Source organism: Micromys minutus (assembly GCF_963924665.1).
Source record: "Micromys minutus genome assembly, chromosome: 12".
In the NCBI taxonomy this organism is placed as follows: Eukaryota; Metazoa; Chordata; class Mammalia; order Rodentia; family Muridae; genus Micromys; species Micromys minutus.
This window is the reverse complement of record NC_137981.1, coordinates 52,504,608-52,532,389: the sequence shown is the minus strand read 5'-3', so window position 1 is coordinate 52,532,389 and position 27,782 is coordinate 52,504,608. Positions and strand designations below refer to the sequence as shown.

Sequence of the window (27,782 nt, the reverse complement as noted above, 5' to 3'; positions counted from 1 at the left end):
GAATTTTAGAGTCAAATCAAATCAAGGTTAAACTCCCCATTTTAAGAATGGAAGCCAGAAAGCTTTAGTGAGAGGTCACTATAGTGCTTCAGGTAGAGGCCAGGGTCCTGGGCCTGGGTGGCAGCAAGGGAGACTTGTATTTTTAAGTAGAAGACAGATTTAGGACAAGAGTTATTCATGCAGTAGAAGGCAGCAACTGAAAGAAAAGAATGGAATGTGAAGAAACTCCTGGGCAGAAGGGGGCGGGGTCAGAAAGAGAAGGGGGAGGGGCAAAGGGTGGGGCCAAGGGCTTGTGGTTTGAACTAGTTGCGTTTGAGTTATTATCCATTCAAAGACTGGTATTTATGCAGGAATCCAAAGGAGGACAGGGCTTCAAATAATTGCCTGGCATTTGGGACAAGCAGAAGCTTTGATATCATACCTCACTATAATTTTATTTAGAGAGAAAGGATAGATACAGGAAACTCTGTCTTCCAAGTAGCTTATTCATTTATAATTATATATATATATATTTGTAATTATTAATTTATTCATTTATAAGTCACCTCTCTATCACTTTACTAATCTCTTTACACATAATTAACATCTATTTATTCAATTAGAATGTTAACCTTCACAGAGGCTGCTAGGTTGTACCTTGCTTCCTAAGGAGCTTTAAATATCAAATGATTATCTTCCCAGTCTGGATCTGGAATGTGACTGTTTATCCAGAACACAGGAACACATTCCTAGATGATAAACTATATCCCTTGAATAAGGCTCTTCTGGGCCCAAATCAAGAAGCTGATAGAATTTAGTCCCAAAGGCTTGCACCATGGGTTTTCCCACACAGGACCCATTTACCTGCAGAAGCTCTGCATGTAAGAGGAGAGTGTAAGCAGCTTCTGTGTAGTTCTCACAGTCTCTGTGCAAATCTCGAAGCTTGTACAAATACCTGGTAAGACAGGAGAGGAGAGGCCCTTTGTCACTAAGGAGATGAACCAGCGCTAAGAGCATTCTCCAGACAGGTCTCAGCCTGCTAAACTTCTGCGTCTAATAGGAACACCTCCCTTCTCTTAGGCAACAGACTCACCACCACCTATTTCTCTAGCACACGGTACCTCTTCCTGCCCTGTGGTTTCCTTAGCTCTTCTATTTTGTCTTCTTAATTTATTACTATTATTATTGTTGTTGTTATTGTTATTATTATTATATCAATCCTCTTTGGGATATGAGGTAAAGCTTTGGAAATCCTATTAATGACAAGTTGACTTCATGGTCAGAGACTCATGACCCTCAAACCAAGGGCCACTGTGGGTTATTTCTTCTCCCCGTCCTTTTCAGCCTCTTCTAGCCCTCCCTTGAACGCTGATGCTATTACACACTCCCTCAAACTGCATTTGTCTGTGCCTCTGTCTAGAGAGCTCACCCTCTGAGGCAGACCACGCACATCCTGTATTTGCAGAAATCTGTCTAGGTAGCAATGGTGCTCTTGGGGCAGTATTTTCTGGTTTAAAAATATACCACAAACCCGTGACACAAATAGCAAAACCAAGGTGTTTCCTTCACTTACCGTATGTATATGTCCTCTCGCTTCTTTTCTTTATAAAAATTCTGGCAAAAAGAAGATCACAAAATACCAACGTAAACTAAAGGCTGCTGATGAACTTTACACAAACAGCCAAAGCATGACTTCCTTTATTTGTAAGTGTTCGAGCATGCGAGTGTAATTGCCACCAGAGGCCAGAAGAGGGCATCATAGATCATCTGGAGCTGGATCCACAGGAGGTTGTGAGCCAACCAACACATGTGCCGGGAACCAAACTTGTGTGTCTTCCAGAAGAGCAGCACACACTCTAAACCATGAAGCAACCTCCCCCCACCACCTGCTGCTTTTCGATACAGTCTCTTTTCCAAAGAGACATTATTAGTCAGTCCACTGTCTCCCTTAAGAATCTCCCCTATAAATACAGGAAGCAATGGGCTGTAAAGAAGTACAGAAGTTATGACCACGCTTCTGAGAAACCTAAGAGATTTTCTATGAGGACAGCAGGTGCTTGTCTTGTTCTGAAACCACCTGGTACAGTTACATCTCCGGCAGTCAGGGGGGTGGGGCGTCGTGGTTTCTATTAAGCAGAGGAATACATAGCGACCTAAACCTTGGAGGTTTGTAGTCCTAAGAAGAGGGAAGACTAGAGTATTACTGCCAGGAGAGCTTCGTGGATTATCTTATTCCATGGCATAGGCTTCTGTGTGCTACAACACAACAGGAAAGCAAGCCCATGGAAGGAAGACCAAGAGCCAGGCTGAGAAAGTCTAGAGTATCAAGATTGCCCTTTTAGCTCCCGTTCCCAGGTACCTGAACGTCTGTGCCCACTGTGTGTGTAGGGCATGGGCTCCAGGGTGGCTGGACATCTGCACTATCAACTTAGGGCTGAGTTGGTGGAGCAGGGATGGCTTAGCTGAGCCCACTCACAAGCCCAGGCACCAGGCCCTTACCAGCACGTTCACCGTACAGCTCATGCGGTTCTCCTTGCTCTCGTCATGCATGATGATAGTTCTGTAGTCCAGCAAGTTCTCTAAGAGGCTGCTGACCAGGAGGGCAAAGGCTTCCCCAGAGATCGAGAGATATTTATGCTTCCGGCAATGCTCTAAAAGTCTGGAGAGGGGAGAGAAAATGTCTGTGGTTCACCTAGCTGCTTTGGCACCATCTGGGAGCCCCAACCAACCCCTAGCAGCAAGAGGTTCTAGAAGTAATAGATATCCCCCAGGGGTGGGACCCAGGGTGCCCTAGGAATTTCAATAGGGCCCATATTGGACCCACTATTTTCTTAGGTTCAACTCTTTCTTGGGGACACAGTCAATTCCCACCAATCGTTCAGAACCCCAGGATGCAACATCTTCCGAACACTAGTCAACAATTTCTTTACTAGACATGGCAGAACCAGAGCTCTTGCCTACACAGTTCACACACCCCTCACCATCCTAACGCAGCTGTGTAAGAACACCTGTCCTGTGTCTTTGTCCTCCCAAGGGCCTGGCATTGAACGGACAGTCTGAAAACCCCAGGTAGAAGCCAGGCCCAGAGGAACCCGGTAGACGTTTGGATAGGTCTTCGGATAGAAAGGGAGAACTAGGAGCAGACAGGCTGGGGTTACACCTCAGAGCCAGCCCTCCCGCTTTGGGGCCATGGAGAGCAAAGTTCTGGGGCTTCTTTGGGAGCTAAAAGAAAACTCGGACATTGTAATGGATCTAAAGAATCAGCCCAGACTTGAACTGGGGAGATAGCTCTCTGGTTAAGAGCATATACTGTTCTTGCAGAGAACCCGAGGTTGATTTTTCAGCACCCCTGTTGGGCAGCTCACAACCACCTGTAACTACAGCTCTGGAGGATCAGGTAACCACCATGTCCAGCTACCCCCAAATCTCATGTCTGTTTCTAATCTATGCGTAACATCCAGACAAACCCAGAATTTCAAAAGCTCTAAGCTAGGAGCACTTGAAGGTATGAGACCTCATGGAAAAAGGATAGAAAGATCACTTATTCTGCCTATAAACAGAAAGAACAAAGAAACCCAGTTCTTGAAAATGGAGGCGTTTCCCCTACACTGTTCCAATACCATGTGCTCCCTGTGTTGGCTCCTCCTTAGGGAAATTTTTAAGAGACAAGATCAAACTCTGTAGTCCCTATATTCACGCTCAGACTGGTCCACAACAGTTCCCGCAGAACAGAAGAATAACCAAGCGACATAGAAAGGACACAGTGTGTGACCTAGGTGGCTGGTTATCAACGTTCAGAGAGCGTGAGAAAGCAATGTGCATAGCTATCCGCACAATGGGATGAGTGGACACTAACTGCAGTCAATCTTAAAAGACAACAACAAAAGCGTTCCACGGTTCCTGTGTCTGCGTGTGCTTATAGGTACATGTTGCAGCACACTCGTGGAGGACCTCAGGAGCCGGTTCTCTCCTGCTCCCATGTGGGACTCAGGGATCAAGCTGTCAAGTTCCCTGTCTGGCTGAACCACTCTGCCCATTAACAGTCAAACTTTCAAAGTGTGAACGCTGCAAGCAACACTCTGTTGACACACTGCCTCATTTACTCCTGACAATAAAGAGTGGACGCTACTCTTCCAGATGGAGGTGGGGTGGGGTGCTGCATCTGGCAGGCTGTCTCATTGGCTGCAAAGACAAGATCCCAGTACGTGGTGAAGAGAGGGTTTGCACTCATCCCTGCCGGTCTGGTAGCCGAAGGCTCGCACCACACAACACAGCCAGTGGACAGCATGAAAGGGCCGAGTGTGTGGAGGCTGACTAGGAGAGGCAGCAGACGAAGGGACAAGGTGGGCTCAGAGATGTTGTCTTCAAGGAGTGTAACACCTAGGCGGCCTGAGAGACAAGTGATCTGTTCTCAAGAGTTCTTTGATGGCATGCAAGGTATTTTTATTTTTATTTTTGGATATTTTATGTATTTATATTTCATATGTTATCCCCTTTCCTCCTTCTCCCATACTCCCTTCCCCTGCTTCTATGAAGATGCTCCAACTCCCCCGCCCCCACAACTCCCACCTCATCGCCCTGACATTTCCCTACACTGGGGAAATGAGCCTCCACAGGACGAAGGACTTTACCTCCTATGGATGCCAGACAATGCCATCCTCTGCTACATATGCAGCTAAAACCTTGGGTCACATTTAGACATTAAACCTTTAGACATTAAATCTAAAGTCAATCTTGACTTCCTTCAAACGGCTGCTCTGAAGCCACAATTAGAGGTGCCCCACTTTTGCTCAAGTTTGTAATGAAGACACCAGGCAGGATGCCGTGGATGTGCATGTCCCCGTCCCCTCCTCTTGCCCCCTCCTGTGTCCTCTAGGGCCAGGCTGGTTAGAGAACACCAGCACAGACTACTGCACCCACACCACCGAGGACCAGTTGGCGACTGGGTGATTCTGATCCCGCCATCCCGCTGCTGGGTGGACAGTCTGTCTGTCCACCTCTGGCCTGAGGTGCTGCTCTGAGATACTCACAGCTTTTCCAGAAGAACCTTGTATTGCTCGTCCCCTCGGCCACCTTCCACTTCCTGATCCAGCTTTGTGATCAACTCGTTCTCAAACTGAAAACCAAAGACAGTTTCACAAAAGGCTGTCAGATCCTAAGAAGAACACAAGGTAGGCAGCGGCCAGATGAGATCTGGCTCAACCCCTTTCCAATTGTGAACTGATTCCAAAGTTCATGGGGAATTAACTATAACTCACCCATGCAGATAGTGCACAGGGGCATATCAAAACACCCCAAAGCAGGTCAGACCCCGACTTTACACTTGTTAACACTCCTGAGAAGTTATTTTTATTGACTGCTATGGATATAAAATAAATTCATAACTGCATAGTTCTATCTGGCCAGAGACTCGTGACAATTCCCCTGCCTCAGACTCCAAAGTACTGGGACTACAGCTATATATCACTACTCTGGGCTGCTAGATTATTTTTGTTTATTGTCCGAGTTGTGGTGATGGGATTATTTTTGCTTGGCATCATAGCTAGAAAACCTTCCCTTCAATATGAATTGATTCTGTAGATGTTACAGATGTAAAACCTGAGTCAACTTGGTTGTTAACTTGGCTCTATCTGGAATCAGCTAGGAGGAAAGCCTCCGGATAGGTCTATGAAGGTATACGAGAAGAATGCTCTCCCCAAGAGTAGGCAGTTGGATGAATAAGGATGTACCTTTTGCCTGCTGTTGCCCCTCCTGGTGAGTGCATCTACTCTAACGCTGCCACCACCTTCAACTGTTGCCCTCAGCACCACCATCTTTGCCATATATGGGACTCAGCTTCTTTGACCTTCCAACTCGGATGAAAGACCAGAGGTTCTGTAGGAATCCTCCCAGCCTTCAGCTCTAGATCAGGAGTGCTGACACACCCAGCCTTGTGGACTGAGCAGCTATGGGTTCTCAGCTTCTCCGATGTTCAGACAGCGATGTTAGACGATCCAGCCTGTGCTATGTAAGCTGATGTAATAAATCTGTTCTGTGAACTGTACTCGGCATACCCACTCCGTTCCTCTGCCTACCGCCGTATATGGTTAAGTACGGGGAGGGCTAGAGAAAGCATGGGATAACTAAAGCTCTCAAATGGAAGCGGGGTGCCCAGGAGCTGGACCTGCAGCACCCTTCCCTCAGCTGGCCACACAGGTTCCACCATCAGTTCTGAAGTCAGGCTAACTTTTCCTCTTCTAGCTTCTGGGCCAGAGGACCCAATCACATGTCTACTTCCTTTACACATTGAGATGCAAAAATAAACAAATAAGGTTTAAAATGTGTTTTTTCACTGAAGCTGCTGTCTCTCCGTTTAGAGAAGTGGCAGTGAAAGGGTTAACTGTCACATGGTCGTGAGGTCAGGGTCCGTTGGCCTCTTCTTACCATGTGGAAGTTTCCGTTTCCACTCAAATTGAACTCGCACTGCATCATATCAAAGAAAATGGGGATCGTGGCTTTGCGGAGCTCCACTTCAGGGGTCAGGGTGACTTCCAGGATGGGCCCCACCATGGATGGGATGAATTTGATTTTGTGTGGTCCTGAAATGAAAGCAAATAGGGACATTGGAATACTGCCTTACTCTCAGTTTCACAGAATCAACCTTCCCCCACAGGGCCCAGAAGAGAGGAACGTGGCACACCGTGTCAATCAGAACGCTGCCTTCTGATAGGACAGCCGAAGGCTCACTGCCAACGCTCCAGGTGAGAGGGTGCGGAGCCCTCAAGTCTACATTACTTCTCCACAGACAAATCTCAGGGCTAGGTGAATTAAAGTAAAAATTCCTCACGGGTGTGTGTATGTTTTCATATAACCTGTGCTGAGAAATCTTTTCTTTAGAACAAAAATGTGTAAAACTCAAGCAGTCACCGAGGGGTCTGTTAAAGGTCGGACACTCACCCAAGTTATACCACATGTCCCGGATCCTAAAGCCGATTTCCTTTCTCATGTCCCCATATCTAGGAAAATCATAAGAACAGGGTTTGCAGTGGAACATGTTGTGTGCAACACAGTCACCCTCAGTATGGCAGGGGCTGGGTCCAAGTCCCCCAGACCGCCAGATCAGTTCACATCCTTACGCAAAACGGCTCAGGGATTTTGCACATCAGCTAGGCACAGCTTCCCTGACACTTAAACAATCTCTGACGACTCAGAGCATCTCACACAAAAGACTTGGGGATGCTGCCTAATGGTAGAATATTTTTGCCCACCACATGCAAGGTCTTGAGGTTGATTCCCAGCACCACTAAAAAGACCCAGTAGATAACTGCCGTGAATGAATGCTTTCCTGATGTGACAGGGCCACTGACACATGAACTCACAACCACTATAAATAACTGTGCAGGGAACCTACACAGGACTGAGCCAGCACAAGTGCCTCACAGATGGGAGGAGGGTATCACACCAAGTCCCGCCCCTAGCTGAAGGCCTAGTGGTGACTAATGGATGTGGGGAGAGGAGTGTGTCACATTTGGTCAACCCCTAATAGGATGATGACCATTCTCCAGATGACCTACGCTCATCCACTTGATACAAGGAGAATTAAACGGGCTCGGGAGGTTTTAAAAATTACACAGGAGAAGGTATATTGCCGGGGTACATAGGAGGAATTGGAAGGGAGCAAGTAAGGTAGATCTGATCAAAATACATTATATGTATGTGTGAAATTCTCCAACTACAGGTTAAAAAGAAAAGGAGGGGCTGGAGAGATGGCTCAGTGGTTAAGAGCACTGACTGCTCTTCTGGAGGACCTGAGTTTAAACCCCAGCAACCACATGGTATGTTGCGGTAATATTAAAAAAGGAATGATAACCTTCCATCCTGCGTTAGTGCCGGCAACCGCAAGACCACATGGCAATGTGGGGCGGCTCCATGCCGTCTCTATTTGGTTCACTTTCCAGGCAGTTCATTCCACCCGCCCTGGCTCCTCTGTCCTGGGTGGTCCATGGCCGCCCCAAAGTGCTGTTTTCACTCACTTTCCCTTGGCGTGTTGTTGCCAAGCCTTGCACATACTATCCTTCACAGCCTGGTAAAGCCACGACTCAACAATCAATGACTTATCAAACAGGTTTATATGTTAAATTCTCAATCCACAATCCCTTTACACAATAAGCTTACAACCAGTTGACAAAGACATAAACTGCCCACTTAGATAAGGTAAATTAAACTTTAGAAATAACCCTAACAACCTTATCCATATAGAGATGTGCTGAGGGAAACATCCACGTCTGCTTCCATGTTCCCTCCTCTCCAATCTGTCTTCCAAAACTCTCTCCCTGCCCACTCTCTACTGTCCAATCATGTATCACCTTGACATCAACCTACAATGGTAGCTCACAACCATCTGTAATGGGATCTGATACCCTCTTCTGGTGTGTCTGAAGACAGCTACAGTGTACTCATATATATATAATAAATAATCTTTAAAAATAAAAAAAGAAGAAAAATACCCAATCCAATATAAATGTTTTTCAAATACAGGTTATATGAGATTCACTGGAAATAATGACAAGAAAAATGTCTATATACATTTGGTAAGGTATTTTGGTCTGTTTGAGTGGTGGATGCAGAGTTTGCTTGGGGAGGCTAGGAGGGGAAATATACAATGAAGAGAATAAAAATAGAATAATCCCCATCCCTCTGGGTCACAGGTAAGGCTGGGGCTCTGTAAAGATAAGGCCCAAACCCAGAGAAGCCACATGGAGGACAGGGGGACTTTTGGAACAGGAGGAACCAACGACAAATGTGGAAAGAGAACTGAGAAGATGTTGTCAACTGTCTGCCCAGTGCAGAAGAGGGAAAGAGGTTCTGGTCTCCACGAAGCTGGGAGAGGAAAGGCATGAGGTCTGAGGTAGACAAGACACTGTGATGGATGGAAAGCAATGGGCTGGGCTGGGCACTTATGCCTTGGCTAAGGTAAGTCCTCACCAGAGTGCCCTTCGTGGATCGCATGTGGGCAGGTCTAGGCTGTGCATTCTCTGCTGGGACAATACAAGCTGCAGACAATTTTTAAACTAGTTTTCTGGTTGTGGCAGGGTATGCCTCTGGCCCCAGCACTGGAGAAACTGAGACAGGTGGATGGGGAGTTTAAGGCTAGCCTAGACTATATAGCAAGAGCCCTGTCCTGTATAAAGAGGAAACTTAGAGACACAGGCCATACCTGGTCCTAAAATCTCTGCCCTATGCTATTCCCCTCATGCTAGGGATCTCTTAAATATGGGGTTTTCTTTTTTCTTCACAATGTTCATTGGAAATATCTTTAGAAGCCATATTTTTTCAATCATATTTTAAAATTTCTTTGCTATGTCACTTGAATAATAATAATGTTTAACTTAATTCATTATTGGTACCAGGTAAGTCTGTAAGATAAAAATCTGATACCTATGTCAACAGTGACTATGTCTGTTTATAAGTCTATGGTAGGTTGACTCCTACTGAAAACATGCGAAAGGGAAAGTAAAGTCTCATGTTTCCTCTTGTTTGTGTCTCTATAACTAACTATGTGGCACAGAATTTGTTGTTACCAAGGCTTTTCTTGAATCCCCGATGCTCTTATTTGTGCTGGGACTACAGGCTTGTACCACCATGCCCAGATCCCCACTGTCCCTTGGCTCTCTCTGTCTTTATCTCTTTTTTCCCTTTCTCCCTTCACCTCCCCTGTGTTTCTGACTTGTATCCAGTTACCTTGATTTGTAGATGCTTAACCCAAATCAAATGCCCCCTTCAAAGAGGTTCTATCGATACTTAAGATGTTTTAAAGACTGGGATCAAAGGATCCTTCTTAAAAATAAGCATCTTTTATTACTTACCCATTAGGGAACTGGACAAAACAAGCCATACATTGTATCCTCTAAATAGTCTCTAAATCTTAATAGTCTTGGTGGAACCATAGGCTGAGGAATGTTAACTAATTTGCCTGCTTTGACAGTAGAAACAGAGCTAGAACTTTAAAGTCTTCAAAAAACTCAGACTGTTTTCCAACAACAGCCTTGGAGCTTCCAGGCTCTTACTGAACTCTAAACTAGACCTGGGAGGATGCAGTGGAATGTGTAACCAAACTTGTCATTCCTGAATATCATTCCATTTTTAATTCTGAGCCATGAGTCTTGAGGATAGCTTTAGTGTATTTTGGAGTTGTCTAATTTCTTTGCAAGTTAAGAAGGAACTATGCCTGCAATTCCTGTTAACTGACAGCAGGTGGCAGGAGATCCCAGGCAAGGGCCCATATTCCATCAATAGCATGGTGTGGCTGAGGATGGGGTGGAGGTTCCTTAAGAAAAACAATACGAACCTGAAGAAACTTCAGGGCTATTGACAGATTACACATAAAACCCAAACCATCATCAACATGAGCAAGTTTCTGTAATTTCTAAAGGCAGGGTGATTTTTTTTCTTTTTCTTTTTTTTTTTTGCTTTAAACTTTATATACCAGTGTCCCAAGAGGGCATCAGATCCCATTACAGGCAATTATAAACCACCAGGCGGTTACTGGGAATTGAACTCAGGACCTCTGGAAGAGCAGTCAGTGCTCTTAACCACTGAGCCAGCTCTCCAGCCCCTAAGTTCCTATAGTTTCTATGACAACATCATACTGCTGACCATAAGCAGATGCCTCACCTTCCTAATGCTCACCAAATATTTAAAGGATACTTACTTTTTCACAATTTTGTTACGCTTGGCTTCCGAGAAAGTTTCCAGCTGGAGGGACTCGTGGGTGAGAAAAGCTACAGCCAAATGGAAGTAATTGTTCCAGAGCTTCGAAGGATGCATGAAACGGACAAGGCAAAATAAAAAGGAACACCGGTGAGGATCCAGAGAAAACACCCGCATGCAGGAGTGTTGTGCTGTTAAAAAAAAGTCTCAAACAAAACCTACAGGACTTCTTGTGCCATTGGGGGTTTCAATTATTCACTCCTGAAAGTTTTGAGACTTAATATTAACCTTTAGAAAAACAACCCAAACTTTACATTTCTCTTTACCCTAGGGCACAGGAGAAGTACTGCCAAAAAATGTCCCTATTTATAGCAGGTGGCTTGGCAGTGTGTATCAAGAGCTTTCCAGTTTCTCCAAACTTTTCAACTGGTAAAAATACTTTGCTGGTTTTTCCCCCCTATGGCTAGTTAAAAAACATTTCGACCAAAGAAGGCCCTCACAGCTTTTTAATACAACAACAACAACAACAACAAAGAAAAGAAAGAAACTATCTGAATGTTCCCGGGAAGAAGAATTTACTCACTACATCAGAGGCCAGCGGCATAATGCATCACATTAGCCCTTAAGAGTATTATGAAAATGTTTAACATCATGGGAAAGAAGTCAGAGGTGTGGAAAAAGTAAAAAAAGTTGGATGATGGATCATTAAAGAGTTACAGGGTTCTCTTCTATTTTAGTTTGTACACGACAAATTATACACATGTATACATATAATTATCAATTCATAAATATATAAGCTTATGTATCCTCCTCTAGTTCTATGACTCTCTAGTTTAAATGTTTTAGATAAAAACAAAAACACACAAGAAAACGTTCCCTGAACTTAACGTCCTCGAAGAGCTGGGACCCAGTGAACCTTCACCAGGGCATGCTGGCTGCACACATAAATATCTTTCCATTTGTCACATGAAGAAACAAGTAAAGATGAAGCTACCGCATACTTGGGTTTCTTTTGATTTTTGCAGATAGGGGTTCATTTCCCGGCTGACCTAGAACTCACTATGTTAGACCAGGCTGGTCTAAAACTCATGAAGATGCACCTGCCTCTGCTTCCTCAGAGCTGGGGTTAAAGGTGTGCATGCCACCATACCTAGCCATTACCTGTTTTAAAGGTATCCACACAATAGTGACAATGTGCTTGTGAAACTGCTTGTGTGTGCATTCATGTCTGTGTGGACAGAATCAACACACGACCTTAACCTTGAGGGCGGAGACGAGAGATGCCTCCTTCACCCTAGCTTTGCCTCCTGAAACTTCAGGACCTGTGGTCCACTGTGGTCCGAAAGCATTAGCAGCACACTGGCCTCGCTCACACTAACTCCCGCTATTCTGTTGTGACTGTTCAGTCTTACTGCTCATCATCAATATTGTGGCCAAATGTACAAACTGAACATGACCACGGGTCTCTACGCAGGGGAACAGAGTAACGAGGGGGCTAAGTGCCGGCTGAAGATCCGGGCTTCCTCGAATGCTCCTGGATCAGGGAGACCACTGTATCAGTGCATTTAGCTGTACTTCCTGTGACAGTATTGCCCACGTTTTCTTCTCCGTGTGTCGTCTTCGTGCAGTGAAAATCAAACCATTTTATTGTGTTTGGAGAACTCCGTTTTGGGAATGTGTGCGTTACAGAACCGGCAGGCCCCTGACACCCCTCTTTATCTGCGGTGATAAAATCTGAAAGGGCACCTTCTCAGCTGACATGGCCTATTGCTGTCACTGAAGGTCTTGCACAGGATATGGGTGGATGCTTACCTGAAGCTCAAAGCTTGCCTGGTCCATGAAGCTCTTGGTGAGAACTTCGGCAAACTGATTGATGGCACGGAGGAAAACTCTGGGGAGGAAATGACAGATTAGGAAGGCAACCCCCATGCCTCTGGACACGTTTCCCCATATACTCCGGACACAAAGCTAAGCACTCCAGGCTGGGCTGTGAAAGACAGTATAAACTAATGGTGAGCTTAGAGGCCACAGAGCACAATCTACAAAAGGGGAGACATAGAGACACACTTTCTCTCAAGGTCTGTAGGAAGATGAAGCAGAGATTGCAAAACCAGGCTCTGACCCCTACACTTGGCTATTACACCTACCCTTAGAGGCCAGCACGCTCATGCCATTTCTCTGGAAGCTGTTATCTAATAGGGAAGGGACTTTCTGATTGTCAGGACCATGGGAAACTGACAGCACTTATATTGATTTGGCTTATGTGGCTCACTGACATCATTCTAAAGCCATAATATATTGCAATGCAATATTATATGTATATTCGGCTCATTTCCTGTCAATTCATAAGCATTTGTTGCTAGGTAACAATTTTATGATATCGACACAGGCGCTGTGCTGAAAACCTAAGTCCTGGTCTTTAGAAAATTACAGTACAGTTGTGGGTACCCTCACTTAGACATTTAGGTGTGTTCCAATTTCTTCCATGAAGAAGAATTATGTGACAGGCTTTCAAAGAGATGCAGGAAATCAGAAGGAAGAAAAAAACAAGTCAACAACCATTTCTGAAAATCCAGGAAGAGAGTCCTGTGAGGAGAATTTTGAGTGTTTGTGAGGTACTCTAAGAAAACAAGACAGGAGTCTGGTGACCTCAGTTTATTCAGAAGACAGAATTGCTCTTGGAATGTGTATTCGTGCTCCTCTCACACACATAGCCAATAGGAGTAAGTCCGCATCAGGTTATTCATTATTACTCGCTATTGCTTAATAGCAATAAAAAGTTTAATCTATCCTTTATGTACCTCTATGGAAAATCATGTTTCACCACATGCTGCTTGTCTCGTGACCGTATGCAGCTCAAATTTGTGAGAATTTTACCCACGTGCCCTTTGGTAAACCTCAGGGTATAAACTGTCTGAAGTTCTAAATAAAGTTAGCTACTACATGAGACTTTAGTCTACCTCATTAATAGGTTCCATTTTCCCAGGTCCCACCACCTCTCTCCAGAGCAATGACAACTCAGGGCAGAGGTTTCCAGTGGAAGGCCCTGTGAATGGAAGACAGGTTGACTCCCAGAGAGGATGGAGAAGGCATGGCAGGCAGTGATGCGAGACGGAGGACCCGTGTAGGAACCTGAAGTCTGATCCGTGCAGGGGTTACATGCATAAGGAGGCAGGCAGAACCTTGAACATGAAGATGAGGAATTCACATGGAGCCAATGAGAGGGCATGCAGAACTGATGGCCAGAAGGGAAAAACACAAGGATGGTAAGAATACTAACTCAGGCAAGCAAAGATGGCAGACAGGAAGAAATCAGTATCTAGGAAAGGGGGGTTTCCAAGTCAACACGCCAGGGTCAGAAAACTCTCTTTATAAGTGCCAAGTTGAGGGATAAAGATTTAATAGCGCTGCAAGAATGCCTAGCCGACCAGGGTATTCTGAGGTCAAATGTTCCCAGAATGGCTGTGGGCTCTCTCACCTGCTCTGGGTCATATTCATGACCATCCAATCTTTGGCATACACATTCTTTCCAATCAAATCCTTAAACATAATGAAGGTTTCCATGAGAAAGTCCTGTGGCGAACAACAGAAGAACAGTTAAGGAACAGGATCTGTTGCAGAATGTGACTTTGCTTTGGTTTTGGTATCATGAGACAAGATGCGATCTAAACCTGGCCTCCAGACTCATTCTCCCAAGTGTTGTGATTACTAGTGATAAATAGTATCCCTGGCCCATGATGTTTTTTTTTTTTTAATTTTGTTTCATAGCATGATTCTATAATAAAAAGAGGGACACAATAATCCTTATTTTTACAAATGGTGTTTCCCAAGGCTGAGAAAGACTAAATGGCCACAAAAAACAGGAAGCAGGGTAGGGGCCATGGACCCCGTGTTTACAGCCCTCATCTCTTAGTGCTCTGCCTTGTGCTGTTTGAATACATCTCTTGAACTTCAAAAATGGCTAACCACCATTTAAATTAAAACCTCTCTATTTCGTGCGTACAGATGTTTTGCCTGAATGTCTATCAACATGCTGCCTGTATGGCTGGTGCCCATGGAGACCAAAAGCTGGTGTCTGATCCCTGAGAACTACAGTTACAGATGGTTACGTGCTGCCATGTGGGTGCTGGGGAGCAAAGCTGGGTCCCCTGTAAGACCAGTCAATATCCTCAAGTCATCAATTCTTTGCAGATATTAGTTCAAATCCTCCTAAGTAGTTACAATGGGAGAAAAGTGCCACACCAGCAAAGCAGCCATAATCTAGCAGGAAAGGTTGCATCCCAGTGTCTTGGGAGAACTGCAGTGAGGAATAGTGCAAGTGCACAGAGCACGGGGCAGTAAAAATGGCTGGTCTTGTCCAAAAGAGAAACAAGTCAGAAATAGAATGGCTGGGCTTAAAAAAATAAAACAAAATAAAATAGAAGTTTCTGAAACCATTTTTGTTACTTAGTTAAATTTAGACTTTTTCCACTGAGATTGCTGAAAAGAAAAACCTAATTGTTTGCTTCTCTGACTCTGAGTATAGTCCTGTAAATAAAGGACATTGGGTAGTGCTAAGAACACAGTACAGAGAGACAGGATTCCCTGCCCCCATCCATCCATCCGTCCGTCTGCCTGTCCGTCCATCCATCCATTCATTCATCTATCCTCCACCTAACTATTATCTCTATCAATTTTGAGACTGTCTCACATGATCCAGACTGATGTTGAACCAGACTATGTAGCACCGGATAACCTTGAATTTAGATCCAAATTGTCTGTCTGTGAACTCAGAAGATCCCTACTTTACTTGCTTTCCGTGGGAAGTTAAAAGAAGAAATCACTAGGGAGTTTTTGTACAGCCCACAAGAATGGAGGTATTGAAACAAAATAGTTGCTCTTCATAGGCTTTGTCCATATGCTCAGCCCACGGCGAGGCATTTCCACCCATGGATATAATCAGTGCTCACATTAAGCCACCATGAAGACAGGATCTTACAGATGAAGAAACTGGTTTGACAAGCTTAAGTAGCTTGTGTCAAATTTCATACAAGGGCTCAGAATGGTCACACTTCAAACCTGTGCTATCTGCCACACCGCCTGGTCTGAAGAAGGGCACAGGGCTGCTTGAGTGCCCTACACCACCCCTTCCTCTGTCTGGCTTCCCTTGCACCAGGTCACTGCAGACACATCTACATATGGCCGAGTCCTGGTCTTCTTGGGCTCCTAGCTTAAGCCATGTGGACCAACACTATGCTGTTATTATTGGACTTAGAATGCTGCATTCTCTCTGTTTTCCAGTTTTGTCTGGCATTGTAGGAAGGAAGATGGGGGTGAAGAAGTGTATTCACATTAGTACATCAGCTGCACATGCTCAGGATGTTGAGGGTGGAAAGCAGAAAAATGCAGAGCGTAAAGAGTGAGCTATGCATAGATGACAGGAAGCATCCAATCATGTTTAACCCATTTTAGCCACTGCTCAGGGACTATCTTTAGCCCACTGCTCAGGGACTATCTTTAGCCCACTGCTCAGAGACTGTCTTACTGCTCAAGGACCGTCTTTAGCAACAGCTTAATTCCATTGTTCCCTGAAGACATTAGAGCCATGTTTACAGGAACAATGAAAACACCTTTTCTTTTTAAAGCAACAGGAGATCTCTTCCAAATACTGTAAGGGTTGGTGGGGTAACCTTTGTGTGCTTCCCCCAGAAAGAGAGGCAGCTGACCACAGTCTGAAAAACCAGCACGCTCGGTTATAGAGACTCCGTGCATGGTTCAAGGAACCAATAGCTCCTTAAGTAAGGAACAAACGTTTCATGGAAAGATGTCTAAGTGTTTCAGAAGAAGGGCCCACACTGAGTCCACGTGTGATGACTGTGTGGTGCAGGTGTTGAACTCCTTTACTCTATCAGGTTGGGGGAAGTATCTACTGTCCTTTTGGGGCCCTCTGTGGATGGCCATTCTCACTGCAGCGGTTGTGAAGGGAGCTTTGAACTCTTGATGCTCCACTGCAGTTACCTGTTCTTAAGTGTAAGAAATCTTCAGATGGATCTAGCTATGCTCAGGCGATGAAGCAGGAGAATTGTGACATCGTGACTTTGAGACTGGTCTGGGTCTTAGACAAAAATTGTTTCAACACACACACAAGTACACATGCACAAGAACACACACATACACACAGACACACAAGCATACAAACTTACACACGCACATTCACACACACATATCAACACACATGCACACACACTCAATTGCACACACATACATCTAAGCATACACATGCTGACCCACAGCAGACAACTTACTATGATGTCCTGTCTGGTTTTGAAGGTGCTGATGTAGAGGCTGTAATGGCTGTCCTCCATTTGTCGTAAGACGGCAATCATGCAGGCCACAAAGCTGCCCTGCAAGGAAAGAAGCAGAGTCAAGATTCCTTGGAGTAACTGATAAGAGACTTTGGGCATCATGGATTTTGGGTTTTCTACCCATTGAGCTCTATCTACAAAGACACTTGGAACTAGAAATACTATTTCCGAAGGTTCAAAGGCACATGCTTTGCGATTCTGCTTCAAGCACGTCCTAGTGTGAGTTAGAAAAGCCAGAGCCTTAGGCACCCCATTAACAGTTACAATGTTTGAAAACCTCTAGTTCTATAGCAGTGGATCTCAACCTTCCTAATGCTATGACCCCTTAATAGAGCTCATGTTGTGTTGACCTACAACCATAAAATTATTCCCATTGCTACTTTATAGCTCTAACTTTTGCTGCTGTTATGAATCATAATATAAATATCTGATCAGCAGACAGTCTTAGGCAAACCCCATAAAGAGACTGTTAAACCCCAGAGCGTTTGCAACCCACAGGATGAGAAATGCTAGTCTAGGTGCATTAAAGATCTCAACTAGGTTACCTGTTAAGATAAACTAGTTTGTGGGTTCCGAGTTCCTGCTTGGGGCGGAACTGGAAAGACATCTTGGGATAATGTCTGGCATATACAGATGAATCAAATCTGAAGGTTGGAAGGAGGGGGAGGAGTAGAAATAAAATGGAAGATGCTAGGAAACATCTTTCAGGGAACATCTGAAATGCTATGGGTAGTTTTAGGTTTCTGGAGCATTTTGGATTTGGGTGTTTGGGGGCTGTAAATGCTGAATCAGTAAAAATCTATGCAAATAGCCAAAATTCTAAAACCCACAAATTTTAGAATCCCTTGGTCCCAATTATTTCTTATAAGGGATATTTAACCTGCATCAGTGCTGAGGACGGGAACCCTTGCAGGCCATTTCTCTGACTCCAGAACCCTCTGGACAGTTACATCTAGTCTTTGAGCTACATGGAACTCTGTACCAGACTCTGAGACGGGAAGAGAGATACACAACTGTAGTGTTTACTTGTGAGGTCTAAGCTCAGGTGCTCTTCCTGAGGGATACACAGATCAGAGTCACAGACCTCGTTTTCTTGTCAGAGGGAAAAATGTACCACCTTTTGTAATCACGGAAGTACGAAAGTCATACAAACTTTAATGAATTTGGTATGGAGATGTAGGCCATGCTTAAGGGGAGGATGGAGAGATCACTCATACACCTTCTTCTCTGAATGTCTGTCTTAGACTCTTGACTGAAAATGCTTGTTCTTTTTCTACCCATAAGGCAACGTAAACTGTATTAGATCTGGACACACTTTACAGATTACCATATGCTCTGCATTTCTGCAACAGCTAAATGCTGTTTGTGTCTCTGTTCTCTTGCTTACTCTGGATTTCGAATTTAATCTCGTCTTTGTTTAGTTTGCATTACTTTTGCTCTAAGTGGAACTTTGCTTCCATGTAGGTTTGGTCATTTTATTTTTATTTATTTTTGAGAAAAGGTTGCTAGTAGCCCAGGCTCACCTCCAACTCCTCAGGTAACCGAGGATGATCTTGAACCTCAGACCCTCCTGTCCCTCCCTCCCCAGTGCTGGGTTACGTTTACAGGCAAGCTTGGTTCACTCGGTGCTGGGGATTAAACCCAGGACCGTGTGTACACCAGGCTGGCATTCTCTCAGCTGAGCTAAGTCCTATCCCATTTCTTCATATTCTTTCCATTCTTTATTTAACTGAAACACCACTGTTATTGGCTTTCAGCAGTCTTTCCAAATTAAGTCTATCAGCGACTTTCCACATATGCTGCATGATTCTGATGTCATGTACCTATTTTCAAATATAAGGGTTACATTTTTATCAGGACAAAAATCTAGTCCCCCTCCCTTTTTAATAGTTGGAAACTCAATAATCTTTCTATAGGACCAGGTACCTATCCATTTATGCTTTCTTTCAGTTGCTCTAGCATGCAGATTTTCACATAAAATTTTTAGTTTCATTTGACATTTATCTTGAAGGTATAGAACGAAATGAAAGACAATTTCCTCCAAACTATTCATTTGCTTTCCAAATGATATTAACTCAAAAATCTTTGGTAAGAGTCTTATCACATGGTCAAAGTTTTACCTGTAAACTCCCTTGGTTCTGCATATAGGAATAGACACACGCATACACGCACAGAAACATGAACATTCACATACAAAATAAATACGTTTAATTTAGGAAAGAAACACTGTGGCCCTGAGAACATCCAGGAAACAAGGTACTTCCAGCAGGGTTGTTCTTTTACTATTGTTTTTACTGCATGATATGGAAATGTCTGCAGGGGGAATGAGAAGCTAGAAGCTAGGCCACAAGCAGCTCAGTCACGGAAAGAAAGCTCACTCTTGGAGAGTCCATATTGACTATCTCAACATCACCAGCTAATTGCTGCTGGATGCTTATGAGCCTTCTAGTTAATGTCACCTCTGCTTGCTCTCCCACTGGGACCACTGCAGTCGCCTGTGCTGGACCAATGATATAAGTTCTTGATTAGATGGTATCTTGCTGTCGGTCTGCTGCTTTTCACTCTCTGCTCCTTGCCTACTTATTCTTAACAAGCCATTCAAAATCAAAGCGTGGCTATCTTAGATCGTCCTTTGGACCACACAGAATGGTCCTCTAATTAAAAATCTAACCTCAGCTTTTGGTGTAACCAACAGAAGCTTTTCCACCCTAATCACGGCTTTGCATTATTATTCTGGCCTCAATTTTGTCCTTTATGGACAACTAACTATTCAGGCATAAGAAACAGGTCACTGACCTCCCTAAAAACACACTGATCACTAGTCCTTAGTGACATCTGCCATTTTCCTTCAACATGACCTAAAAAGTTCCTGTAGAAGCTGAGGTACGCTTATAACATGCAACTGTGATGGGGGGGGAGGAACTATGTGGGTTCAGTGTGGAAGCCCTGGTGGGATGGAGTGTGACCGTGTGCCTGCAGGGTGGGCCACCAGGAGAGACTCACAATGTAAGGAGACTGTCGGCTCATCCCAATCACGGTCCGGTTCACCCTTCTCAGCAGCCTCTCCATGATCAGCTGTATGTGTGCTGAAGTGGGGCCCTGCGGGAGAAACACAGCTGTGACATTGCCAGCTAACGATGCTGAGCGGACGAGGGGTACCCAGGACAGACAGGCACATTCACGGCAAGAGAAAGGAAGAGTACAAAATTCTTGATACTCCTGTGCAGGGCAAGTTAACAAACAAACTAACAAACAAACAACAACAACAAAAGACCATCATCCCAATCAAACCTCAAGGTATGTTGTGCAGTAAATATTTGTGATTCTTTTTCAGCATAAATGTTAAAGACTTAACACCCAATAATATCAGAGGACCCCTGGAAGATAGGGGCCCTGATCTGAGGGGATTAGTGCCCTTATTAGAAGAGACACTGACAGATATGACGAGATCCGCCATCACCGGGGAGGCACTGTTCTGGGTGCCAAGCTGGAAAAGGCAAAGGCCAAAAGAACTCGCCACTAAGCTGGGTTAAATGTTCACTAAGTTTTCTGTACATAAATGTAACTGCAAAATTCAAAAACGAAGAGACACCGAGGGGGAGCGCGTGCGTTTGCTCTCGTACTCTCTGCCTCTTGCTGGCGTAGACACGGAGTGGTCCGTGAGAACACGCGGGGAGAGAGGGCGGCCATCCTCGAGCCTTGCAGATGTCTTCAGCAGAGCTCAGCCGTGCTGACACCCTAACCTCAGACTTCCGGCTTCTAGAACTTCCAAGGAACTAAACTGTTGAAGCCCCACTAACTATACTGTGCTGTGGTATAGAAGACTGGGCATTGATCAGCACCGAGGACTTAATGTTCTAACAGTCACGTGTGACTTGGTATTCCTCCTCACCCTTTAGTTCTCTTTTACTGGGGAAGCAGGAAGGTCACAGTGCTCTTACTGGACTCCACTGGACTAACACGGCGCTGAATACACGTGCACACTCCAATTCCCTCCCTTCCTGTAGTTGACACTGCAGCCCCTCACTTTCAGGGTATCCGCTTTTCCTTTACCAATGATGTCAACTGCAGAGAGTTTCTTGGTTAGGGTTGGGAGTCCACAGTCAACTTGCCCCTCGCAGTGCTGGGACCCTATCTGGCTTGAACCCGACACACCTTGTATGTACTGACACAGTTAACAGCCACTTTATAGAATAAGGCTGTGTATGTGCCTTGACGGTCACGTTTTATTCACTACCAAGTTCTGGGTTTGAAGCTAAATTCTAAACCATGGCACTTCTGGAAAATGTTTTCAACTTCATCATGTGGCTTCTATAGAGATGTGTAAGGATAAAAAGGAGGTGGATTCATGGAGGCAATGGGAGGGGGAGGGGGTGTGACTGGGGGAAGGGGATAACATCTGAAATGTAAATGCAGAGAATATCCAATAAATAAATAAATAAACACATTAATTAAAATAAATAACATCAAGATTAGAAGAGGAAGACACCAGACATAAAAAGAGGGGATGGATTATGTAATCATGAAAAAAATAACTAATGAACTGTACTAACAGTACTCAAACTCCTGGGGGCTCAAGGATATAGGGAAGACAAGTTTGGGGCATCATCAGAAAAACAACAGTATCTTCACACGCTTCGGGGGGGCAGGGACGGCACAGGCGAAATACAGAAGCACCTCACGAGCTGAGGATAAGGTGGGCTGTTGAGCTGTGGTTGAGCCAGTCAAGTAGAGAAAGGCTTGTCTGTGAGACACAGAGACAGGATTTCCTGTGTCCTTTGGCAGAATGGATTCTAAAGATACTACAGAGAAGCCCAGGCCAAAAAGTTCAAGTGATCCCCTGACGTGTGGGAAGCCCTGCCCCTGGCAACAGTCACTTGTTTGGGGTGAGGTTTTTCCCTTCTGTGCTAAAAGTGTTCAAGAGAACTTGCTCTATATACTTCCCCAGCATCTCCAGTGGATCCTGAACACAGGACACAGGAAACCCAGGCAGGCTCAGCTCCCGTTCTCAAGAGGTGGGGTCGGGGGCTCGATCGAAGAAAATACCAAATACCAGAATGCCACAGCTCAAGAGGTTTCTTCGGGAAAATCACCTTAGTGGGTCTTAGTGGGTGTTTCTTTTCCTTTTTTAAGGTTTGGGTGTGTACACGTGTGTGTGTGTACACGTGTGTGTACATATGCATTTACCTGTGCATATGCATGTGGAGGCCAGCGCCTTATTCTTTTTTGCTATTTTATTTGCTTAATTTGGGTCTCCCATTGGGTCTACAGATAACCATTTTGGCTAGACTGGCTGGCTAGTGAGCCCCGGGGGTTATATGCCTGTTTCTACATAACAGTACATATCTGTATGTGCAGCCAAGCCCAGATTTTACATGTGTGCATGGCAAGCTCTTTACCCCATTGAGCCATCTTCCTAGCCTATGAACTTACTGATGTTTGTCTGGTGGGTTTTTTTTTTTTTTTTTTTTTTTGAGATGGGGTCTTACCAAGTAGCTGTGTCTGGCTCGAAACATATTAGGTAGATCGATCTGACCTAGACCTCAGAGATGTGCCTACTTTTGAATGCTGAGACTTCAGTGTGCACCACATGCCTGAGCAATGTAGTCCATAAGAGCCAATGACCTCAATGGCGAGCCAGTTAAGAAAAGCCATCCACTGGGGCTGTCTCGATAAGTTATTTGCTTACCTGTCCCAACCTAATGTGAGGTACGTCATTTGGTCCACCCGAAAAGGGGCCCAGCTTGCTCTATTACCCCAGTGCTCGTACACTGCCTGAGATGAGGAAGACCACAGTTTCCTGCCGAGTGCAAAGGGACCAGCAGAGGCTCGGGCCATGGGAGGTGACGACTCACCACATCCGTCCTGTCCAGCACTTCTAGTATGTTGCTTAGAAGCTGTGAGCTCGCCTCATGGTCGGGTTTGGTCGAGTGGTCGTCCAGCTGGCCACTTAGCTGGTCTGTCAGCAGTGGCAGCAGCACCTCCCTGCACTCTGAAGGAGAACAGAAAAATGGCTCACACATGGCTACCTGCTAGCTCCCTCTACAATCCTACTGGCCTCTGAACACCCTGCAGCCAGCCCCGCCAGAAGAGCCCATGGATTTAGGCATGGAGTGCCCACCTCGACTAAGGAAGTCCTAGCTCAGGCGGATGGGATGTGAGCGCTGACTACAGTCTTTCCTTCTCAAAGCTGGGGGTTGGCAGAGGGTCTCTGCCTCTCGACAGCTGAGACACAGACCTAAGCCCTCACAGTGTGTAAATTACATAACAACTTCTCCAGGCTTTAGCTTCCAGAGTTGTTTCTGTTGTGTGTGTATGAACACGTGTGTGCACATATGCTTACTTGGGTTCATGTGTGCCAAATTCTAGCAGTGGGCCGCGGAGGCTACAAGAAAGCACTCGATCCCCCAAAGCTGGTGTTACAGATAATTCCGAGCTGTTATTTGGATGCTGGGATTTGATCCTGGGTTCTTCACAAAAGTGCTGTTAATTGCTTAGATATCTCTCCAGCCTACCTATCCCCCCCCCACTTTCGTTTTAAAGTTTTAATTGTCTGGTTTTTGTTTTTCTTTTGTTTTGTTTTTGATGCTAGAGATTGAGGCCACGGCTTTACACAGGCCAGGCACATGCTCCACACCAACAACCCCTCTACAGTTTGTCTGTCTGTCCTTTAAATGTCACCATAAACACTCAGTTACAGGAAGTAGATGAAAAACAAAGACAGCCATGTTTTCAGACAGTTTCCACCTGACCAGGACAGTTATCAAAGTTCTGTGACTCTCTTGTCCACTGCTAGCACATCTGGCTCACATCTTTGTGGATGTGTGGCTTACGGAGATTGTCAGTACATCCTTTTCTTGGGCTCTCCGCCATGATGGTACTTTACTGGGACAACTCCAAGTTCTCTGGACATTACGAAGGTGATTGTAACCAATGATTTTACTACCACCAACGAGAACTATCTAACTGGTGGCTGGCGAGGTAACTCTTGAATTTGATCACTGAACACACCTAGTGGAAGGAGAGAACTGATTCCCACCTGTTCCTCTGACCTTTACGCATGTGTGGTAGTATGCATATATAAATAGATACACACAAACATGCATGTACACAGAGAGAGACAGAGACACACACAGAGACCAACAGACAGACAAAGAGAGATGATGAGAGTAAACACATAAAATGCAAAAGGATGAAATAAGATAAAAGGACAAGAACCGTCTAGCTTGAGGGCTTACAATCCTAGCCCTAGAGAGATAGATGGAAGAGCTAGGGTTTGAGGTCAGCCTGGACTGCAAAGAGAAGACCATTTCACTAAAAAGGGAAAGAAACAATAGTAACTATCAGAGATGCTAAGCCAGGTTGGAGAGATGATGGTTCAGCACTTAAAGAGTATTTGCTGCTTTTCCAGAGGACCGGAGTCTGGTTCCCAAAACCCACATCAGGTGGCTCAGGTCCACCTGCCACTCCAGCTCTAGATCAGACACTTCTTCTGGTCTCCTTGGGCACTTTTATGTATGTATACACACACACAAACACACATTCTCACATACACACATACAACACACACACACACACACTCACTCTCTCTCACACATACATACACACAACACACTCATACACAACACACTCACACACACATACTCACACATACACACACAACACACACATACACTCAAACACAATACACACACACATACATATACACAGACAAACACCACACACATACTCACACAACACACTACACACACATACACACCACACACACACACACACACACACACACACACACACACATACAGAGTGGGAGGATTTAAAAAAAAAAAACTTAAACTGATGTCAGCTTCTTTAACTGCTTTCCCAGAAGGTCCTTAAAAATTACCAAACTAGCTGGCCATTGGTCGTGCACAACTTTAATCCCAGTGCTCAGGAGGCAGAGGTAGGTAGGTCTCTGAGTTTGAGGCCAGCCTGGTCTACAGAGTTCCAGGACAGCTGGGGCTATGCAGAAAAAAAATTTTGTCTCAAAAAAACCAAACCAAGCAACCAAATAATTAAGTAAAAAGGAAGAATAAACAGTCAGCCAACAGTCAAGGGTATTTAAATCAAATAAAGCAAGAAACCAAACCCAGGCAGGAAAGTACTGGGGACAGGGCAGAGGCTGTGGGATCTCTTTCCTGTGCTTAACAGTTCATTTGTAAAATTTCATTACCCAGTGTTCTTGTTAACGCCTTCTCTCACTTTTTGGTAGAGGTAGAAAGGCCAAGAATTTAAGGTCATCTCTGGATATATAGCAAATCTGAGGCAATCCTGGGTTATATAAAACCCTAGCTTAAATATCACACACAGAAATGAAGGAGACTGATATTTAATATTTTGGAATGTGTGTAGCTTACAGACCAATAATATTTTGTATAAATGACTTCAGCACCAACAAATTTTGGTATTTCTATTTATGAATGTCCTACAATCAGTCCTTCATAAATGCCAAGAAACAACCATAGTTTTCTTTTTGGTGACGTCTGTCTCACTTCAGGATTGGCTTAGTAACTTTATGTAACAATAAATACCACACAGATACGCTACAAACACACTGTCATGTTCAATTTAAACTACTTGTTACGATAAACTAATCTACTCTCAGACAGACAGAGACCAGAGAACAGAGACTTGAAGTACCAGACTCAGGAATGCCTAGTGTAACACTGTGGCAAGCCACGGTGGCACACGTGTGCTCCGGTGAAAAGTGTCTGACTTCTTCCCCAAATGCTGCAGGTCCTGAGGGGTACTCACCTGCCTGCTGGAAAAGGCTGCTTTCCACTATCTTGGTCATGCAGTTAAGTTTCTGCCGGACCAACTGGTTGTCGGGAATGCTTTGGATGAACTTGCAGAAGAGCACGCTGGAAGAGAAGCTCGGGGTCAGTGTGCTCCCTGGGCCCGTCTGAAGGCATCCTTACACACTTCTCCACCGAGAGCTGAGCTGCAGGAGTGGACCCAGGAAGCTCGCAGCTGACCTCAGACTTGATTCGAGAGTGTCTCTGGGGTTACGTTCCTGTTCCCTAGAGGGTTTTCTGCCTTTTCTCAGTTTGCCCCTGGGGGATGCGGCACACCCAAACTTGACATCATTTTCTAGACCTGTCTGTTGCTTCAGCTTTTGCAAGATGCCTTTTCCAGCAATCTCCTCTCCAAGAGCCACCATATTCTGCATCCCTAGGCTGCCTTCATTTGCATAGCTCCTTTCCCATAGAGAGTCCAGGTTTCTCCCAGGGGTGGGGGTGGGGTTCTGTGTGCTCTTTGATCTCTTCCGTGCAACTGAGTACAAAAGTGTTCCTTCCCTTAACACTTGCTAGAACAAAAGCAGATGCAGGGTCCAAGTCCGCCCAGCACTGGGTTGCTCCCGCTAATTTCCAGATACAAGTCGTGTTCTGCTTCTCACCTGAGCTCCACAGGATCAAACACCAGTCTGACATCATTAATTATGCTGGGAAGGTACTTCAAGGCTGCGCCCTATAAGAAGCACAAAGGCAGTCAGGGCCAAGGCAGATAAAAACCAAATATACCACTGTGTCTCCGGAACAAAGGGCAGGACTTGGGATGTAAATAAGGAACTGGAAGCAGGTGCCCTCGCCGTGAGATGCTGGTGTTTTAAGAATGACCTCCCCACAACTTCCTTCTGAAAATGAAGGTCCAGGCCTTGGTCTTCACAACCAAAGGGCTCTGTGCATATTTTGGAGGCAATTCAAGTTTCTTTCGCCAAGTTACCATTAAAAGCAAGGAAGAAATAGTAACATTCCAACTGGAGCCCTCAAGGGTTACATGCTTCCTAGACTGTGAAAACTGTCTCTGCTGCTGGTGACTTTGCACTTGGAGAAGGAGGCAGGGAGAGGGCAGAGAAGAGAAACAGCCACATGTGACAGCAGGGGAGATCAGTTTGCTAAAATCAAGAGGTCAAGCAAGATTTATAACAGTCATTCATGTGATGTCTGAAGAGGCAGCCTGTCTTTGGTGAGTTGGCGTTTGAATATACAACTGCGTGTGGAAGCTATAATGTGGACATATTTGCTTTCATTGTGTGTCCATTTTTAACAGTGCTGTGCCTAGACCCCAGAACCTCATGTGTGCTATGTAAGCATTCTACCACAGAGCCATAGCCTCATCAACCTTTCCTCTACTTCTGCCCATTCTACTAAGCCTCTCCGGCTTTTCGTGAGCCTACTTCACATTTCCCCTCCTACAGCGTCAAATCTTCATGAGGGGCCGGGCCTTCAAGAGGTCCCCCATAAGGTCATCAGGCTGACCTTGATCTTGACAGCTTCTTCCAGAGGCCTGTCCATCAGCGTGTTGAAAGCAAGAAACAGCTGGCGGATTGAGTTGTTAAATTCATCTCCATCTTCACTCTGACCATAAAATCTAATGAGGAAAAGAAAACGGACAGTAGACTTGTGGTCTCAAGAAACGACACTAGAGGTCAGTGCCTTGCTGGTCACCAACTCTGTGTAGAGACATCTCATAGGGGCACCCCACGACTGTTAGCAAGGGACTAGAAAGCAGCCCAAAGAGATCAAGATGACATCAAGACTCTGATAAAAGCGAAGCAGTCATTTGTGGGTGAAGTCCTAACACAGGGTCTACAGCTGGCTGACCAGGACTGTCATCTAAAGCTATCCGAAGAGCCTGAGCCTGCAGATGCCTTTGGGCCGGGTAGTTTGTAGGTACCACCCGCAGGAGGAAAACAGCAGAAAGTCACTGTGTGGTGCAGCAGGTGGAGCCAAG

General features: G+C 45.0%; 1 protein-coding gene across 1 annotated transcript in view; it reads right to left on the bottom strand.

The window, feature by feature from the left end:
• DOCK5 (dedicator of cytokinesis 5) overlaps positions 1–27,782 on the bottom strand; it is a gene marked incomplete at its 5' end in the record, with an annotated part of 167,894 nt that overhangs the window by 21,434 nt on the left and 118,678 nt on the right. The window contains 15 exons of the mRNA XM_080926704.1: positions 844–934; positions 1,553–1,593; positions 2,479–2,638; positions 5,010–5,095; positions 6,403–6,557; positions 6,916–6,974; positions 10,670–10,770; positions 12,481–12,559; positions 14,147–14,241; positions 16,953–17,051; positions 20,016–20,111; positions 22,868–23,004; positions 25,803–25,909; positions 26,446–26,516; positions 27,308–27,419. Of these exons, the coding sequence (XP_080782830.1) occupies positions 844–934; positions 1,553–1,593; positions 2,479–2,638; positions 5,010–5,095; positions 6,403–6,557; positions 6,916–6,974; positions 10,670–10,770; positions 12,481–12,559; positions 14,147–14,241; positions 16,953–17,051; positions 20,016–20,111; positions 22,868–23,004; positions 25,803–25,909; positions 26,446–26,516; positions 27,308–27,419 (1,489 nt within the window). The remainder of the gene's footprint in view (positions 1–843; positions 935–1,552; positions 1,594–2,478; positions 2,639–5,009; positions 5,096–6,402; positions 6,558–6,915; positions 6,975–10,669; positions 10,771–12,480; positions 12,560–14,146; positions 14,242–16,952; positions 17,052–20,015; positions 20,112–22,867; positions 23,005–25,802; positions 25,910–26,445; positions 26,517–27,307; positions 27,420–27,782) is intronic.